This window comes from Littorina saxatilis, linkage group LG8 (genome assembly GCF_037325665.1).
Source record: "Littorina saxatilis isolate snail1 linkage group LG8, US_GU_Lsax_2.0, whole genome shotgun sequence".
In the NCBI taxonomy this organism is placed as follows: Eukaryota; Metazoa; Mollusca; class Gastropoda; order Littorinimorpha; family Littorinidae; genus Littorina; species Littorina saxatilis.
The window spans coordinates 70,971,398-70,991,100 of NC_090252.1; the positions used below are offsets into that span (position 1 = coordinate 70,971,398).

The 19,703-nt window shown below is 45.3% G+C and overlaps 2 protein-coding genes across 2 annotated transcripts; both read right to left on the reverse strand.

The window, feature by feature from the left end:
* Window positions 1–3,207: 3,207 nt before the first annotated feature.
* Window positions 3,208–9,626, reverse strand: LOC138974903 (gastrula zinc finger protein XlCGF57.1-like). Its single transcript, XM_070347621.1, has 3 exons — window positions 9,412–9,626; window positions 8,794–8,843; window positions 3,208–6,938 (listed from the first exon to the last, which is right to left on the reverse strand). Exons 1-3 carry the CDS (start codon window positions 9,608–9,610, stop codon window positions 5,847–5,849), a joined length of 1,341 nt encoding a protein of 446 aa, XP_070203722.1. The 5' UTR covers window positions 9,611–9,626; the 3' UTR covers window positions 3,208–5,846.
* A 2,635-nt stretch (window positions 9,627–12,261) lies between these two features.
* On the reverse strand, window positions 12,262–19,197 carry LOC138974899 (uncharacterized). The gene has a single exon (XM_070347616.1). The coding sequence runs from the start codon at window positions 18,015–18,017 to the stop codon at window positions 16,554–16,556; it is 1,464 nt and encodes a 487-aa protein (XP_070203717.1). The 5' UTR covers window positions 18,018–19,197; the 3' UTR covers window positions 12,262–16,553.
* Window positions 19,198–19,703: the final 506 nt, after the last annotated feature.

Consider the following 19,703-nt stretch of genomic DNA (forward strand, 5'->3'; position numbering starts at 1 on the left):
ATTGTAACGTGCAACTCAAAAGTGTAAACCTTTATCATTTCTTTTCTTCCAAAACGTTGTCACCGACAACAAACCACCATCAAACAACTATTCACAAACACACAAACACATGTACGTACAATAACAAATAATCATACGTACAAACAGTTACAAACCCACGAACACATGTACATACAACAAACTGTGTACTGGGTGGCCGAGTGGTAACGCACTTGCGCTCGGAAGCGAGAGGTTGCGTGTTCAGGCCTGGGTCAGGCCGCAATTTTCTCCCCCCTTTCCTAACCTAGGTGGTGGGTTCAAGTGCTAGTCTTTCGGATGAGACGAAAAACCGAGGTCCCTTCGTGTACACTACATTGGGGTGTGCACGTTAAAGATCCCACGATTGACAAAAGGGTCTTTCCTGGCAAAATTGTATAGGCATAGATAAAAATGTCCATCAAATACCCGTGGGACTTGGAATAAAGTAAAAAAATTCCATCTCACACGGCATTAAGTCTCAGGAAACATGAATACACGCATGCAGGAAAAAAAAAATATGGGTAGCGCCGTATGTATGGCAGCTCGCTTTCCCCGGGGAGAAAGCAGCCCGAATTTCCATGAGGGTAACCTCACTGGACTGTAAATCTTATCCAATCCAACCACAATCAAACAAACATTCACAAACACACGTACGTACAACAAAACATAAAAACGTCCACACACGAAAGAAATTACATTTTAGATTAAAACACATACACAGACACACACAGCGGAATATACATAATCAATACTGTTCAAACGATAAATTAAAACTAAGTTTTACATATCAAGGAATAAAGATAGATACCCAAAGTACAGGCAAGAAATGAGAGAGAGAGAGAGAGAGAGAGAGAGAGAGAGAGAGAGAGAGAGAGAGAGAGAGAGAGAGAGAGAGAGAGAGAGAGAGAGAATGATCTGAATGAATAAATGCACTACATATAAAGAAACATAAAAGGCTAAAGCATAATCATGTTTTTACGAAAACAACAACAACAATAACAACAACAATAACAACAACAACAAGGAATATTATGATGTGTTCATGTATTTCTTCTTGTTTGCTGAGGCATTGTGTTTGTCCATGTATTGTGTGTGTCCATGTATTGTGTTTGTCCATGTATTGTTAACATGTCTCATATTTGTCATTCTGTTTATTCTCCCGTTTATGAGAACATATGTGCTGCAGTTGACACCCCCGCCCCCTTCAAACCTTCAACAACCTGAGAAAATCAGGTCTTAAAATAAACTGAAAAGGAAGGGGTCTTAAAGTGGGGATACATCTACACAAGATATCAACTGTATATCCAAAAAAGGGGGAAGTCTTACATTTGGGATCTCAGCATCTAGCATTGTGATTTCATGGAATGTGATGATGAGTTCACGCCACTCACGTGTGTCAGCTATCAACGTGATCTGGGTAAACATTTGACGAGTGGCACAGCGGACCGCCCCGTGTCAGCTATCAACGTGATCTGGGTGAACATTTGACGAGTGGCACAGCGGACCGCCCCGTGTCAGCTATCAGCGTGATCTGGGTGAACATTTGACGAGTGGGACAGCGGACCGCCCCGTGTCAGCTATCAACGTGATCTGGGTGAACACTTGACGAGTGACACAGCGGACCGCCCCGTGTCAGCTATCAACGTGCTCTGGGTGAACACTTGACGAGTGACACAGCGGACCGCCCCGTGTCAGCTATCAACGTGATCTGGGTGAACACTTGACGAGTGGCACAGCGGACCGCCCCGTGTCAGCTATCAACCTGATCTGGGTGAACACTTGACGAGTGGCACAGCGGACCGCCCCGTGTCAGCTATCAACGTGATCTGGGTGAACACTTGACGAGTGGCACAGCGGACCGCCTCGTGTCAGCTATCAACGTGCTCTGGGTGAACACTTGACGAGTGGCACAGCGGACCGCCCCGTGTCAGCTATCAACGTGATCTGGGTGAACACTTGACGAGTGGCACAGCGGACCGCCCCGTGTCAGCTATCAACGTGCTCTGGGTGAACACTTGACGAGTGGCACAGCGGACCGCCCCGTGTCAGCTATCAACGTGATCTGGGTGAACACTTGACGAGTGGCACAGCGGAACGCCCCGTGTGAGACCTCTTTCTTTCACACACCTGGCTTTGACTGCTCCGACCATATTGGGGACATTCTCAGATAATGAACTGATAATCAAGGGGAAGCAAGCACTCTAACTACATACGACCTGTGTACCAGAGTAAAGGAGAGTTATGCGAAACCTGTCTGCTGGCACCTGAGAGAATAACAAGCATTTAAGATTAAATGAACAAGCGACTTTCATCCCGGCCTCAAAATAAGTCACAGCATTCATTGAATTCTAAGATAAGTCACAGCATTCATTGAATTCTAAGATAAGTCACAGCATTCATTGAATTCTAAGATAAGTCAGAGCATTCATTGAATTCTAAGATAAGTCAGAGCATTCATTGAATTCTAAGATAAGTCAGAGCATTCATTGAATTCTAAGATAAGTCACAGCATTCATTGAATTCTAAGATAAATCATTATTTAATTGTGTCTGTCATGTCCCTTGTTTGTCCACTTAAAAGATTCTTGTTCGTGTGCAGGAGTGTGTTTTTTTCTCCCAAATGAAACGTTGCAAATTGTTGACCTTTCTTGTTTTTTGTTGTTATTTGTTTTTATTCTTGCTTTGTCAGATTTTCTTGTTGACAACGTCTGCAAATTGACCTACATTTTAAAATTCCCTCCATGTTCGTAAATGTCTTGGATTTGGGGAGGCATTCACAGAGGGGTTCCACTCAACACGGGTTGCCTGATGGGGAGATCTTAAATACAGACACAGATGTACGTCTGTGTGTCTGCTTGCTTGTGTGTGTGTTTCAGTGTGTCTGTCTGTTTGTACATTGTAAAATTTGCTTGTGTGTGTATCTGTTTCAGTGTGTCTGTCTGTTTGTAAATTGTAAAATTTGCTTGTGTGTATATCTGTTTCAGTGTGTCTGTCTGTTTGTAAATTGTACAATTTGCTTGTGTGTGTATATCTGTTTCAGTGTGTCTGTCTGTTTGTAAATTGTACAATTTGCTTGTGTGTGTATCTGTTTCAGTGTGTCTGTCTGTTTGTAAATTGTAAAATTTGCTTGTGTGTGTGTGTCTGTTTCAGTGTGTGTGTCTGTTTGTTCATTGTACAATTTGCTTGTGTGTGTGTGTGTGTGTGTGTGTGTGTGTGTGTGTGTGTGTGTCAGTGTGTCTGTCTGTTTGTATAAATAGTACACGTGCGCAGCTTGCTGCAATGTATTATTGGTCGCTTGCATTACGAGGTGATCTACATCAGATGACTAAGACGCTCTTTCTTTCTCTTTCATTCGCCCCATCAACATAAAAACAAATAAAACTGAAACCTGACTTGTGAGTGTATATAAACAGGCAAGCATTCGTTCACCAACTGAATATATCATTTATACATATTTCAACAAAGTCATTTTAAGTCAACTTCTGAGTTTAATTTATTTCTATGATAAACATAGACAAATAATTATTCATAAAGATACCATAACAAAAATCTAAACAAACAAACACACACGCAGAAAGGAAGAGAGAGAGAGAGACACAGAGAGAGAGAGAGAGAGAGAGAGAGAGAAAGAGAGAGAGAGAGAGAGAGAGAGAGAGAGAGAGAGATAGAGAGAGAGAGACAGAGAGAGAGAGAGAGAGAGAAAGAGAGAGAGAGAGAAGAGAGAGAGAAAGAGATAGAGAGAGATTGGACGAATGACAACTTGTATGACACAGAGGTATAGTTAAGCGAGGTATGTGACCCATTATAGTTATGCACTTCCATACAACAATCACAGACTCACTGGCTTGCTGCAAAGCTTGCTGCTTTGTGGCTGAACATTATGTGAGGCAAATATAAAATGCAATTGATACAAAGCAAAAAAGAATCATCATATTTGTACAAATGAACAAAATTGTCGAATACTATGTTGAGTTATTATTGATGCAAGTCACCATTCAAAATCCAGCACTGGAAAAAGAACAATTGTAACAAAAAATACAAGCCAAGGTTCTCAGAATGTTCCATGCTAGAAATGCAAATGAAAGAATACATACATGTGGAGCTGATGTTCAACTGGCAAATTTGCATTCACAACGTGTTGGGAAAAAACAAACAGTTTCCATTAACTCATTCAAAATCATGCTGCAATATTTCATCACTAAAAAAATTACATACTATCAAAATAACTATTTCAATAAAAAATCTTACAAAAAGAGGTACATGTATAAATATTGCACCACAGATTTCATAATAAAAAGGCCGCCTGAAGAAATTATGTGAAACTAAATTATGCAGATAAGAAATCTTGATACGTTGAAAAGAAACTCAATTATGTTCTTTTTTATAGACGATTTTTTTAAATAACTATGTCACTGCTACATGACCGTTGGGCAAAGTTATGCCGTTTAAAGTTCGGACAAATATTTTGACTTCCGCTTCCGGAAAACACGTGCTGGTACTGTCACAGACCTAGGCTTTCACGTGCTGGTACTGTCACAGACCTAGGCTTTCACGTGCTGGTACTGTCACAGACCTAGGCTTTCACGTGCTGGTACTGTCACAGACCTAGGCTGTCACGTGCTGGTACTGTCACAGACCTAGGCTGTCACGTGCTGGTACTGTCACAGACCTAGGCTTTCACGTGCTGGTACTGTCACAGACCTAGGCTTTCACGTGCTGGTACTGTCACAGACCTAGGCTTTCACGTGCTGGTACTGTCACAGACCTAGGCTGTCACGTGCTGGTACTGTCACAGACCTAGGCTGTCACGTGCTGGTACTGTCACAGACCTAGGCTTTCACGTGCTGGTACTGTCACAGACCTAGGCTGTCACATGCAGACCATCCCTCCACTTGAGTACATACCAACCATCAACACCCTGCCTGCCTGCCTGCTGTGGTGGCCAGGACTTCTTTTATCAATTAGAGGGTACAGTGTTAAAATGTCTACTCTTTCGTCATGTTCATGCTGAAAGCCCAAGCCGCCCCCTGAAGATAGTTCGCCTCACTGTCTAGAGGGTACATTGTTAATATGTCTACTCTTTCGTCATGTTCATGCTGAAAGCCCAAGCCGCCCCCTGAAGATAGTTCGCCTCACTGTCTAGAGGGTACATTGCTAATATGTCTACTCTTTCGTCATGTTCATGCTGAAAGCCCAAGCTGCCTCCTGAAGATAGTTCGCCTCACTGTCTCAGAACTGGCCAGGCTTTGCTATTTTTTTATTTTATTTATGGTGCATTATTCCATGTGCCTGGTGCATTATTCCATGTGCCTGGTGCATTATTCCATGTGCCTGGTGCATTATTTCATGTGCCTGGTGCATTATTTCATGTGCCTGGTGCATTATTTCATGTGCCTGGTGCATTATTCCATGTGCCTGGTGCATTATTCCATGTGCCTGGTGCATTATTCCATGTGCCTGGTGCATTATTCCATGTGCCTGGTGCATTATTCCATGTGCCTGGTGCATTATTTCATGTGCCTGGTGCATTATTTCATGTGCCTGGTGCATTATTTCATGTGCCTGGTGCATTATTCCATGTGCCTGGTGCATTATTTCATGTGCCTGGTGCATTATTTCATGTGCCTGCGACAAGAGGACTCCTCCCTATCCAGGACACAGTTGCATTCCCTTTGTCTATTTTGACCAAAATATAACTGTCAGCGATAGGCTACCTGCAAGGTACGGACACTTTTGGCTAATGTCCTTTATAGTAGGTTCGTGGTCTTCATCTTTATCCCCATTGTTCGTCGCCTCCATCTTTTGCCCATGCAGAAAGACATGCAACATTCAGGGTCTGGTGACAGGCATGAACTGATAGGACGGCCCGGGTAGGGAGGGGAACACGGTCATGGCAAAGTCGGGGTACGCTGGATACCCGTACTGCGTCCCTGCACCTCCCATCGACTCCCTGGACTGAGACTGATGCAGGGCGTGAGGCTGGTCTGGCATTTCCCTGGAGTGAGGCTGCAGTGGACTGGTAAGCTGGCGTGCTGGCAAAGGGTTGGCTATGTTGAAGGGCGGACTGTTGCTTTCGCCGTGGTGCGAGGGGTGGGGCGTGTCCCGCACGTACGGCTCCAGTCCTTCTGTCTCCCTGGCAACCCTGCGGGGCAGGGTGGTGGACGCGGGGGGCGCTGTCTCCCTGGCGCGAAAGGCGCGCGTGGCGGAGATCTCCCCCCCTCCCCCCTCGTGCTTCTTCATGTGCACGTTGAGGCTGTTCTTCTGGGCGAAGGCAGCGTCACACTGCTTGCACTGGTACGGTCTCTCCCCGCTGTGTAGCCGCTCGTGCACCTTGAGGTTGTACTTGACGGTGAATCCCTGACCGCACTGCCCGCACACCCAGGGCCGCTGACCGGAGTGGGTCCTGACATGGCGAGCCAGCCCCTGGCGGCGGTAGAAGAACTTTGGACACAGGTGGCACTGGAAGACTTTGTCCTTGACGTGCATGTACTGCTTGTGCTGCTCCAGCACGCCCTTGAACACGAAGGTCTTGCCGCACAGCTCACACACGTGGGGGCGTGGCCGGGGCTCGGCGGAGTGCTGGCCCCGCATGTGGATCTTGAAGTAGAACTTGTTGTTGGTGGCGTAGGGACAGTGCTGGCACACGAACTTCTTCACCTCCACCCCCACCCCGTGCGACTGCACGTGCATGGTGAACGTCGTCTTGTCCGTGAAGTTGGCGCCGCACGTGTGGCACAGGTACTCGCGCTTCCGCTTGAGGAAGATGACTCGCTGCCAGTTGCTGAGGCCCAGGCCGTCGGGGCAGACCGTCGTGCAGGTGACACAGCCGGCCTGGTCCACACAGAGGTGGGCGGACAGCTTGAGGCGGCTGTTGATGATTGTGTCACACTTGAGACACTTGAAGTGCAGGCTGTGGTGGTCCTGCAACACACAGTAACACACACATCTTGTTACACTGAGGGCACGCTTCTGTTACTCTGCTGTTATTCTGTTGTTACACTGAGGGCACGCTTCTGTTACTCTGCTGTTATTCTGTTGTTACTCGGCTCTGACTCTGTTTTGTTGTTACTCTGCTCTTACTTTCTTCTGCTGTTACTTTGCTGCTACTCTTTTGTTACTTTGCTGCCATTCTGCTGTTACTCTGATGTAGCTCTGCCGTTACTCTTTTGCTACTCTGCTCTGTTATGTGTAATCTGGTTAATCCTGCTAAACACTACACCTTCTCTCAAAAGAAAAAGCTTGTTCTTAATTAAACCACACATGGAACAACTGCAATACCTCTACCAAATACAGATAGGGACTAGCAAAACAAAGTGTCTAATCACTGAGACTGATAATGTCTGCGCTTTGGGATGTATACATGTTACATTAAATTCACAAAACAGTTATATTTACTGGTGTCCTAAAAGTATGTCTATTAGCGCAAGACAATTAATGGAAAGGTCACCGCCAGGCTGTGCATGGAGCGGTGTGGGATCTCATTAAATTGAGACTGTCAGGCGGTGTCACCATGGTGTGCATGGAGCGGTGTGGGATCTCATTAAATTGAGACTGTCAGGCGGTGTCACCATGGTGTGCATGGAGCGGTGTGGGATCTCATTAAACTGAGACTGTCAGGCGGTGTCACCATGGTGTGCATGGAGCGGTGTGGGATCTCATTAAATTGAGACTGTCAGGCGGTGTCACCATGGTGTGCATGGAGCGGTGTGGGATCTCATTAAATTGAGACTGTCAGGCGGTGTCACCATGGTGTGCATGGAGCGGTGTGGGATCTCATTAAATTGAGACTGTCAGGCGGTGTCACCATGGTGTGCATGGATCGGTGTGGGATCTCATTAAACTGAGACTGTCAGGCGGTGTCACCATGGTGTGCATGGATCGGTGTGGGATCTCATTAAACTGAGACTGTCAGGCGGTGTCACCATGGTGTGCATGGATCGGTGTGGGATCTCATTAAACTGAGACTGTCAGGCGGTGTCACCATGGTGTGCATGGATCGGTGTGGGATCTCATTAAATTGAGACTGTCAGGCGGTGTCACCATGGTGTGCATGGATCGGTGTGGGATCTCATTAAACTGAGACTGTCAGGCGGTGTCACCATGGTGTGCATGGATCGGTGTGGGATCTCATTAAACTGAGACTGTCAGGCGGTGTCACCATGGTGTGCATGGATCGGTGTGGGATCTCATTAAACTGAGACTGTCAGGCGTTGTCACCATGGTGTGCATGGATCGGTGTGGGATCTCATTAAACTGAGACTGTCAGGCGGTGTCACCATGGTGTGCATGGATCGGTGTGGGATCTCATTAAATTGAGACTGTCAGGCGTTGTCACCATGGTGTGCATGGATCGGTGTGGGATCTCATTAAACTGAGACTGTCAGGCGGTGTCACCATGGTGTGCATGGATCGGTGTGGGATCTCATTAAATTGAGACTGTCAGGCGTTGTCACCATGGTGTGCATGGATCGGTGTGGGATCTCATTAAATTGAGACTGTCAGGCGTTGTCACCATGGTGTGCATGGATCGGTGTGGGATCTCATTAAATTGAGACTGGCAGGCGTTGTCACCATGGTGTGCATGGATCGGTGTGGGATCTCATTAAATTGAGACTGGCAGGCGTTGTCACCATGGTGTGCATGGATCGGTGTGGGATCTCATTAAATTGAGACTGGCAGGCGTTGTCACCATGGTGTGCATGGATCGGTGTGGGATCTCATTAAATTGAGACTGGCAGGCGTTGTCACCATGGTGTGCGTGAGTACGGTTACTCACCTTGACCAGCTTGAGCACAATGTCTTCCAGCGACACGGCGTACGGCTCGGCTGTAACAGTCACAATCACGAGAGAACAATGCACACGCACACATGCACAAATACATACACGCTCGCACGCACAGAAACGCACGCACGCACGCACACACGCACACACACACACACACACACACACACACACACACACACACACACACACACACACACACACACACACTTACTTTGGTTATTTCTGGGGCGTTATTAATAAGATACAAATATATAATGCTCTATTTTATTAGGGTAATGGTAAAAGCAGTTATCTGCTTTGGTACATCTGGCCCTCACCCTGATCAAAAGAAAAGAAGAAGGGAAAAAACGAAGAGAGAGAGAGAGAGAGAGAGAGAGAGAGAGAGAGAGAGAGAGAGAGAGAGAGAGAGAGAGAGAGAGAGAGAGAGAGAGAGAGAGAGAGAGAGAGAGAGAACAACAAATGAGCAACTATAAGACATAGGGAGGCTACTCTGAGAAAAGCATTCACAAAAAGAGCCAATCTCCACGTCTTCAAAATCAGCCAATGACTAAAAGTCAAAGAGAGGGGAGATAAGTTGTGTAAAGAGAGGGGAGATAATCGTGCGCTCACTGTCAGTGATCTCTTGCTGGTGGCTCTTCTGCATGTGCGTGGTGAAACTGTTGTCACGGCAACACGGCTTCTTGCACTCGGGACACACAAAGATGCGGTCGCTCATGGGTTCCTCCTTCGCCTGGAAGTCGGACCTCATCCAGCCCGGCTTGTACGCTCCACTGCGCTGCCTCGTCACGCGCCGCCCTGCACAGTGCATAACACTCCCTTTTACTAAAACAACTCGGGCTAGAATGTTATGTACATGTACCCACACGTACGCACGCACACAACCATTTACACACACACACACACACACACACACACACACACACACACACACACACACACACACACATGAGAGAAAACATACAGAAGGACAAGCAATGTGTTTGTTCTGAGTGTTTTCACTTATGAAGCTTTCGGTCACAAAATGCTTGAATGCATTAAAACTTAAATTTCAAGATACATTTATGAGAGAGAAAAAGCTTGCACAGAATGCAAACTGGATACAAATGTCAATGCAGTCATTACTTTTAACTGTGTATTCTTTTTAGCAGTGTACTGTACTGCTTGAATTGCATTCAAAATCAAAATAATGGTTGATATCTTCGCCCTTCCAAACTGAGAAGTTTTGAAGAACACAGAGAAACGAACCAAATGAGAGAGCAAGGTATACAATATACTCACAGAACAGAATAACACGAGACAACAACATGGACCAAGACCTTACAGCCATTGAACAACTTCACAAAAAGGGGGCACTCAGAGGACTTTGTGTCAGAGCTCGTGTGTGTGTGTGTGTGTGTGTGTGTGTGTGTGTGTGTTTGTGTGTGTGCATGTGTATGTGTGTTCGTGTGTGACTGCTTGCTATGCACAAACTTACTGGATATTTCCACCATCATGAATGTGGTTGTGTGAGTACGGCGGCCATCAAGTGTGCATGCATGTGTTTATGTGCTTGTTTCACTGCGTGTGCGTGTGTGCCATGCGTGCATGTGTGTTTGTTGACTGCAAAGTGCATTTGAGAGCTTGGAAGTTTGTTGTTGACAGGGACACGGGCTACTTCCGGGGACCTCACATCCCTTGGCTGAAGCGTTGTGCAGGCCGGCTATTCTCCATCTTTGTCCACATCGCTCAAGTCCAAGGCACCAGCAACATGTACACATTTCTTCAAAGCAACGTATGCCTGCAAGTGAGCAATTCATACCGTCCCCCAGGACTATATAAACGATAATTACAACTTGTATCACTACAAGACACACACAGAGGCACACACGCACACACACACACACACAGGTATACACGCACGCACACCATACAAACGCACACGCACACACACACACAAATACCATGCCTCTGACTGGACATTTTCACACTGAAGCTCAAATTGGAATTAAAATACAAAAATACAATCAACAACCACACAAGCTGATGCATACTGTATATATATATATATATATATCCCATGACCTCCCTTCTTTGTCTCTGTTACTTCAGTATGGGTATATATGTTGTATTTTTATAGCTCAATAAATACATCATGGACTCCAAAAAATATATGATAGTGCAGATTCCGATTTGGGCAAAGAACTACTTTCCTCCCGACCTTTGACCTCGCGCCGAATAATGTGACACATTTGTATGAAGTTCCAAAATCGTATTGCACGGCTCAGAAAACCATATCAGTTGCACGCAAAAATGAATCTCAGAACTGATCTGATGTATGAGATGCAATAAGCACACGTTTCTTTCATTATGAAAGCAATGCAGGTCGAAAAAAACGAACATTCAACTTACAAGATAACCAGATGCTAGCGAACCAAAACAAAAACACGAGTGCCCTCCCTTGCATCGTTAGCAGACGACTTTTGAGAATCTGTCGGTAGTGTGTTTTGGTGTGCGCCTTCAGCTATCAAACATCGGCTGTTTCACGTGTTTTGCGAGCAAGTCTACTCTTTTGCCTGGCTCTGCAGTAAGTCCACATTGGCGATGAAGGTATCCAAGAACTTAACATGTGTGTATTTTTCCGTAATCCAGTCATATTCCTTCAAAATGCAATCAATCGGCGGTGACAGACGTGTCGGTCGCGTTTTCCTCACACCCATACCAGTTTAAGTTCATCCATGCAAACACACTCGCAAAACAGTTTATCGCGTAGATGCATTTCAAATAGGGAGCAAATGGTTAAATCTAAACCTACATATTTGTTCCCTAAAATTTGCTTCTCTGTCAATAAGCCTAATTACACACGTTCGAGAAAAACAACGTGGAATCGATTCTGAATCGAGTAAGCCAAATGGGTCCCAAACCCGTTTCGCCCGTTCTGCCGACCTGAAACGCAAAACAAAAGAATTGTGCGCTTCAACTAAATTAATTTCTATTCGACTTCATTACTTTCTTGCAACTTATGAACCTTTACTTAAAGCTTTTAAATGGTCTGAAAGTAGTGTTACCGCGTACTTATCGATGCACTCATTCGTTTTATTTTTTCAGCGACGGTCACTTAGTTTAAGGTTGCAAAAGGGCTAAGTCTCGCTGGCAACACTGTTTTACCCTGCACAGATCGCAACAGTGCCGCTAGTAGTCTACACTTTGTGTTTGATGGTAGAATGGGATATACAGATTACAACACTCGTGGTTTTTTTATATGGCTTGTATTTCAGTCAAGACCCAGCGGGAATATCAATCGAGAGCCACTCGCCAGAGGCTCGTGTCTCCCGATGATATTCATCCGCTGGGTCTTGACTGAAATACAAGCCATATAAAAAAAAACACTCGTGTTGTAACCTATACATATCTATATCAATACCACATAATCCTTTTTATGCTTTCACACACACACAATAAAGACCAGCGATGAAGACAACATTTATTACTTTAAGTTTATTTTCTGAATGACATGACCATTACATGAAGACAAAGGGTACAGCGCAGATAAAAATATTTTTAAAAGAGCAAGACGAAAAAAACTTACACAACTCAATGTGTGTTCATACGGTCATTGGTTAAACACAAACTATTTTTCAAAACCAGTTGCACTGATTAAAAAATAAATTGCATCAAAATGTGATCACATGATCAAATTGCTTCACAGTGTTGACTCGGGGAAAAGACAGGCTTCCCTGCTTAGACGACACACACATCACACGTTCAGTCACATCACACTCAAGTATTATGTCCAACGCGTAATATTACAAATCAACATCAGACCGCAACAGTGCCCGCCCTGCATCAACACTGGACACACAATCATAAAGACACAGCTATAAACTGTATCAACACTGGACACACAATCATAAAGACACAGCTATAAACTGTATCAACACTGGACACACAATCATAAAGACACAGCTATAAACTGCATCAACACTGGACACACAATCATGAAGACACAGCTATAAACTGTATCAAACTGTCAAACCCAAGAGCTGTCGCTTTTTACAAGAAAAACTTGCACACAAAAGTAAAACAAAGATTAAGAAGTTGATTTGTGTCCAAACAAGAGAGAGAGAGAGAGAGAGAGAGAGAGAGAGAGAGAGAGAGAGAGAGAGAGAGAGAGAGAGAGAGAGAGAGAGAGAGAGAGAGAGAGAGAGAGAGAGAGCGAGCGAGCGAGCAAGAGAGAGAGAGAGGGAGGGAGAGAGAGAGATGAAGAGAGAGAGATGGAGAGAGAGAGAGAGATGGAGAGAGAGAGAGAAAGAGAGAGAGAGAGAGAGAGAGAGAGAGAGAGAGAGAGAGAGAGAGTACAGGCATGCATAATCTGCCCAACAATCCAGGAAAATCAAAAATAAATCAAGATAATGCAATCTTTTTTCTTTTTCTTTTTTTGGTGTTTTACGTCGTTTTCAACCACGAAGGTTATATCGCGACGGGGGAAGGGGGGAGATGGGATAGAGCCACTTGTCAATTGTTTCTTGTTCACAAAAGCACTAGATAATGCAATCAAGTGCATAAACAAAAGAATGTAACCAAACTTATACAAGACAATCAAACAAGTACACCGCATTAATCATTCAAAACAGGAAAACACTCACAACTGGACAGAACAATGCTCACATCTATCATTATCAAAACACAACCCCTTCCGTTCAATAATATGAATTGACCCAAAACTTTCAGGTTGATGGCAAATTGATGATCACAATATTTGACATCAAAACAGCGTCCTTTGCTGGACCTTGGAGATGTTCTTGACTTGCACGAATCAAAAACAGGGAAACCTTATTCAACAAATTGTGATACGATCTGTATAAAGAAAAGAAAAGTAAATATGAAACACATAAAAATAGGCCAAGACATGGAAACAAGCACAATATATGACATTTGTACCTGTGATTCAAACAAGCACAAAGATAAATGTTCATATCAAAAATGTCAAAAAACTACACATTTACAGATCTGACAAACAGTACTTTGTACAACCACTTGATTATGCATAAAAATATGGTGTCAATGAAGAAAAATTGGATAAAATACACAGAATATGCATGACAATGATACAGTTCTAGCACTAAAATGTGCCCTGGATCACACTCCTGTTGTGAAAGTTGCCAAAACCACTGTGCTTATTCAAAGTGTACAGCTTCACGCGAACATGCAAGCTTACTCTCCCAATAAAACTGTTCACTTGTAAATTCCAAATAAAATACTACCAGAATAAGAAGTGTGTGTGTGTGTGTGTGTGTGTGTGTGTGTGTGTGTGTGTGTGTGTGTGTGTGTGTCAGACATGAGACCAGCAAATGTTCAAAAAGTAGGAAAGTAAGCCGGGGTCCAGGGGCAACGCCCCGGTAGGGGGTTCAGGAAAATGAATGTTAGACGGAAAATGAATGTTAGAATAATAAAGGCCATTTTGGGGCCTCTCCTGATAGCAAAAAATTAGATCATGCCTTTTTAAAAAGCTATACAAACCACAAGAATGATATGTTTTAGCATTTTAAACAAAAGTGTAATTTATAACAATCACACACACACAAAACTGACTTGAAAACTTTCAGAACCAACACATTTTTTTCACCAAGTCCGTATTTCACCACGCAGTGGCCGTTGTCGCACCACGTGCATACGGCCTGACCGGGAATGGATATCTTGGCGATACTGTCGCCAACTGATGAGCTGGCGCCTTTCTTTCTTGTTGATAATGACAGTCACTTCTTCTGACAGCCAGTTGGCTTTCCATTTGTTTTTCACACTTTGGTCGTCGATCGTAAGAGCTTCCACAGCCGACAAAACAATACGGAATCCAGACGCCATGATGCTACCTTTTTCACCTTCGGCGTTTGGAGATCGGCAGCCAATCAAAACAACCCGCAAACCGCCATCGGTGAATAATTAGGCCTAGGCGATACTGCTATGGGTTCACGCGAGTGCTGGGGTGCGAATGCACTGACTTCAGACGCAGACAGCTTCAGCTGAACGGTTCATACCACCACCACCACACCCCCCCCCCCTTTTTTTCTCAACGAATTTGCATCGATCTCAAGAATGGTCTGTGAGCTAAGGAAAATATCGGAATTCCGATAAAATTCGGACCAGTCCCATGTCTGGTGTGTGTGTGTGTGTGCGTATGTGTGTGTGTGTGTGCGTATGTGTGTGTATGTGTGTGTGTACGTGGGCCCACACAACATTTAAGAGGGATGGATGGGAAGAAGCAAGGCAGGGAAGTGCGGACTGGATGCCACTGAGAGGACCACGGAGAAAGGAGTTTGCAGGCAGCAGACACAAGCCAAGGAGCGAAGCAATGCAGGATGTCACACTCGGGTGCTCAGAGAGCCAGCCTCTTAAACTTATAAAACAATGTACTTAATTTGCCATCTTTTCTTTTAGCTATCCATACCTGTTTCCGTTACTTTTTCTTGTTCTTGTTCTCAAAACACTTTCACTTTTCTTTCTTTCGTAGCTGTTCAACATTCACACCTGTTAGCAGGCGGTTCTCCCCTGTGCGTGATTGTGAAAAACTTATACAATGTTATGTACTAAATTTCCAATCTCCTATTTTAGCTCTTCATACCTGTTTCCTTTGTTTTCCCCTTTGCTTGTTCTCAGAATAATTATACCATGCCATCATGGTCTGTTGTTGTGGATTTTCAACTTTCCTACCTATTTCCTTTGTTTTTTCCATTTTCTTGTTCTCGGAACACTTGCACTTTTTATTCTGTCTCTTTAGCCATCTTTTGTAGCTCTTCCACATGCATACCTGTTGCCAGTGGTTTTCCCTTTGCTTGTTCTCGGAACATCATACCTGTTGCCAGTGGTTTTCCCTTTGCTTGTTCTCGGAACATCATACCTGTTGCCAGTGGTTTTCCCTTTGCTTGTTCTCGGAACATCATACCTGTTGCCAGTGGTTTTCCCTTTGCTTGTTCTCGGAACATCAAACCTGTTGCCAGTGGTTTTCCCTTTGCTTGTTCTCGGAACATTCATACTTTTCTTTCTCATGTCGCTGTTGCCATTGTTTGTTGTTGCTCTTCGACATTCATACCGTACTTTCTGTGTGCACAACTTCACTACCAGCTAAGTGGCTTACAGAGCTAGAGCAATATTGGTTTCCTTGTTTCTCGCTATGTCCTTCTCCTGTCCCAGTCTTGGTGCAACCACTGACTGGGCCGCTGTGTACACTCTGAGTCACGTCTTTTGATTCGTCTTACTTCACGTTCTTTGTATTTTTGACCAATTAAGACGTTGTACACATATCGGGGCAGTCAAAGTATTTTGGTCAAAAATAGCAACATTTAAATATTGATCCATTCCCTTTTTTATGATCGAACACCACACAAACAGGCACCCTTTTGTAGTCTTGTCCAGCCGGCTAAATGTGAGTTTTAGTCAGCCTCTGACGACAAGCGTCTCAAAGAAGGAACATCCAGTGTTCACTCAATTCATTTTGATTGTATTAGTTCTCAGGGGATTACTTTTATCACATGGCCACGTACCTGTGTTTTTGGTCCTTTAAAATTCATCTTTTGACAGTTCTGTTCCTTCAAAAAAAAATCTATTTATTGTTCTGTTCATTTAAAAATTACCGATCAACAGTTCTGTTCCTTCCAGTCACCAAACAATCTTTTTGTAACTGTTCTGTTCATTTAAAAAAAACTTATCTTTTTACAATTCTGTTCCTTTTAAAATGATCTTCACACAGCTTGTAAAAGGTATCCTAGTTGTCCGTGCTGTTACATGTTTTGATAGAAAGGGTAGGACGCCCCGGGGACACCCGGAAAGACCACCCCGCTGTACCCGGGGTACAAGTAGGGGTCTAGGCGAGGCCGTTGCGGGGATTCCGTGTCCAACCTGCCCCCCTGCTGGTACTCCATTCTGTGGTGAGCTGTCATTGGTTGGTGCAGGTCCACACCCTGGTGGGCCTCCATTCTCTGATGGGGGTCTAGGGGGTCAAGCCTCGGGTTGGGGTCAAGTCGCTGGTGTGCGTCCACGATGTGCTGTGAACCCCCTCGCTGGTGTGTCGCTATTCTCTGGTGTGCATCCAATCTCTGGTGTGCGTCCATTCTCTGATGTGTTTCTATTCTCTGCGGTGTGTCCAATCGTTGGTGAGCATCTATTCTCTGGTGAGCGTCCAATCTCTGGTGAGCATCCAATCGTTGGTGTGCGTCCATTCTAAGCGGGGGATCCATCCTGTGGTGCATGGTGAAGTCCATTCTCTGGTGTAGAGGAGAGTCCAGGGGTGGTGGTGGGGGGGAGTCCATTGGTTGTTGCTGGGGGGACAACACCTGGCCAGGAGAGCCCAGGTGGGAGAGTTGTGGTGGAGGAGGAGGAGGCGAGCCCACCAGCTGCAGGGGAGGGGAGCCTAGCTGTGGGGGGGAGGACGGCATGCGCCGCGCCTGGTACGAGCTGACTCGCGGTCTTGGGGTGGGAGCAGCCTTCCTGATGGATATCCCGTGTTTCTTCATGTGCACGTCCAGGCTGTTCTTCTGGGCAAAGGCAGCGTCGCAGTGCTGACACTGGTATGGCTTCTCCCCGGTGTGCAGCCGCTGGTGCACCTTGAGGTTGTAAGCCACGGCGAAGGCCTGGCCGCACTGGCTGCAGATGAAGGGGCGGATGCCGGAGTGCAGATTCTTGTGCATGATCAGCTTGTGGCGCCGCAGGAACAGCTTGGGACACAGGTCGCACTTGAACCTCTTCTCCTTGACGTGCACGTCGATCTTGTGTCTGCCCAGCATGTTCTTGTTGAAGAACGCCTTGCCGCACAGCTCACAGATGTTGGGGCGAGGCCGCGGCTCTTCGCTGTGTTTGCTGACAGTGTGGTTCACCATGCGGCGCTGTCGCGTGCACTGGTACGGGCAGTACTCACACGTGTACTTCTTCGACACTGATTCCCCGTGCGACTCGATGTGGTTGACAAACGTGCTTTTCTCCGTGAAGGAAGCGCCGCATGTGTGACAAAGGTAGTTCTTGTGTCCCTTGAGAAACAACGTTCGCTGGTACCCGCTCAGGCCGCGGCCCGCGGGGCACAACTTTTCGCAGGTGATTTGTTTTTGGTTGTCGATCCGAATGTGCGAGGCGAATGTTCTGTGCTGGCCGATGACAGCGTGACACTTGAGACACTTGTAGCCTGTACGCACGGTTTCCCGGTCCTGCAAAACACAAAGCATGGTCAGACGCTGCACCCACACACGCTTCATCACTACAACATCGTCTGCAACTCAAAATGCACACACATGGGTAGTACCACTCGTGTTGCTGCTAGCTTTCCACTGGGAGGAAGCGAATTTCCCAGCAGTGAGATGATAAAATGGAATGGAAACTCACCTCCACAACTCCAACAAGCAATTCCAGTAAATCAAGAAAACATTTTCCCTGATTAATACCTGGATACGAGACTACAAGTGCCCAAAGTGTGACGCCGTCGTCCCTTCAAGACATCAAGATGGCCGCTGCCAATGGTGATGAGAGGCCGCTGCCAATGGTGATGAGAGGCCATGTCAATGGTGATGAGAGGCCGCTGCCAATGGTGATGAGAGGCCAGGTCAATGGTGATGAGAGGCCGCTGCCAATGGTGATGAGAGGCCGCTGCCAATGGTGATGAGAGGCCGCTTTTTGTCCTGATGCCTGATTCTCTCTGCCTCTGCCTCACAATTCTCTCTGCCTCTGACTCACGATTCTCTCTGCCTCTGACTCACGATTCTCTCTGCCTCTGACTCACGATTCTCTCTGCCTCTGATTCACGATTCTCTCTGACTCACGATTCTCTCTGCCTCTGATTCACGATTCTCTCTGCCTCTGACTCACGATTCTCTCTGCCTCTGACTCACGATTCTCTCTGCCTCTGACTCACGATTCTCTGCCTTTGATTCACGAAATTCTCTGCCATAGTTTTTGCATGGGACTCAAACATTCTCCACCTTGACACTGTTGACAGGATGCAACAACAGCAGAGACGGTCTTTTCACAGCACCCCTTTATTTCCTGACGACGTGAGAAGGGTGGGGTGCTGTTGGGACGTGCAACGTGTGACACCAACAGCCGTTATTTTTGACTGTTTGTGTCACTTCTTGTAGACACAGTTCAAGTAATGCACAACACACTCAATGCAGAAATGTCTCCAAAACTTCCAAATGAAACTAGAGCTTAACTTTACCAGCAAACAAATGAAACTAGAGCTTAACTTTACCAGCAAACAAATGAAACTAGAGCTTAACTTTACCAGCAAACAAATGAATAAGCAAAAGAAAAGACTTGTAACAGATGTGGCTAATTACAAAGTATGTTGCTAGGTAACATAGCATACTCTCTTTTTGTTGTTGTTGTTGTTGTTGTTTGTTGTTGTTTGTTGTTGTTGATGTTGGTGGTGTTGTTGTTGGTGGTGGTGTTGTTGGTGTTGTTGGTGTTGTGGTTGTTTTAATCACTGTGAGGATTTGGCAGGTATCTTCGGCTTGCAGTTGCACACTCCTAAGTTCATCAGCCAATCAGATACCCTCTCTTCCTCGCCAGTCAACGTTCAGGTAAACCAATCTCTTCTCTTTCACACAGTGACCCAGTCATTGCAATCTGGCCACATTTGCTTCCAGATGAACAATCTCATGCTTACAGAGTTCAGTGCAATTGCTGTGTTACAGCAATTCTGGAATTCTACAGATAAAGCATCTTCTTTCTACACTATCTAATGCTGGAGATGAAAAGTCTTCTTTTCATGCTGTCAAATGTTGTGAACATGATGTTAAAGAAGACACTGCAGATGATGCTGAAGTCAAGATGGAGCTACACATGATGCTACAGATGACACAACAGATTTATAAAGAAAACACTGCAGATGATGCTTCAGATGACATTAAAGATGTAACAGATAACGCTAGATACCGGAGAAGTAG

Excerpts from the sequence above, each read along its gene's own strand:
- LOC138974903 (XM_070347621.1), bottom strand. The coding sequence starts at position 9,610 with ATGCACTGTGCAGGGCGGCGCGTGACGAGGCAGCGCAGTGGAGCGTAC. Across the intron at positions 8,844-9,411 it reads CCAGCAAGAGATCACTGACA|CCGAGCCGTACGCCGTGTCG; the intron begins GTGAGCGCACGA and ends TGACTGTTACAG. Across the intron at positions 6,939-8,793 it reads TTGTGCTCAAGCTGGTCAAG|GACCACCACAGCCTGCACTT; the intron begins GTGAGTAACCGT and ends TGTGTGTTGCAG.
- LOC138974899 (XM_070347616.1), bottom strand. The coding sequence starts at position 18,017 with ATGAAGCGTGTGTGGGTGCAGCGTCTGACCATGCTTTGTGTTTTGCAG.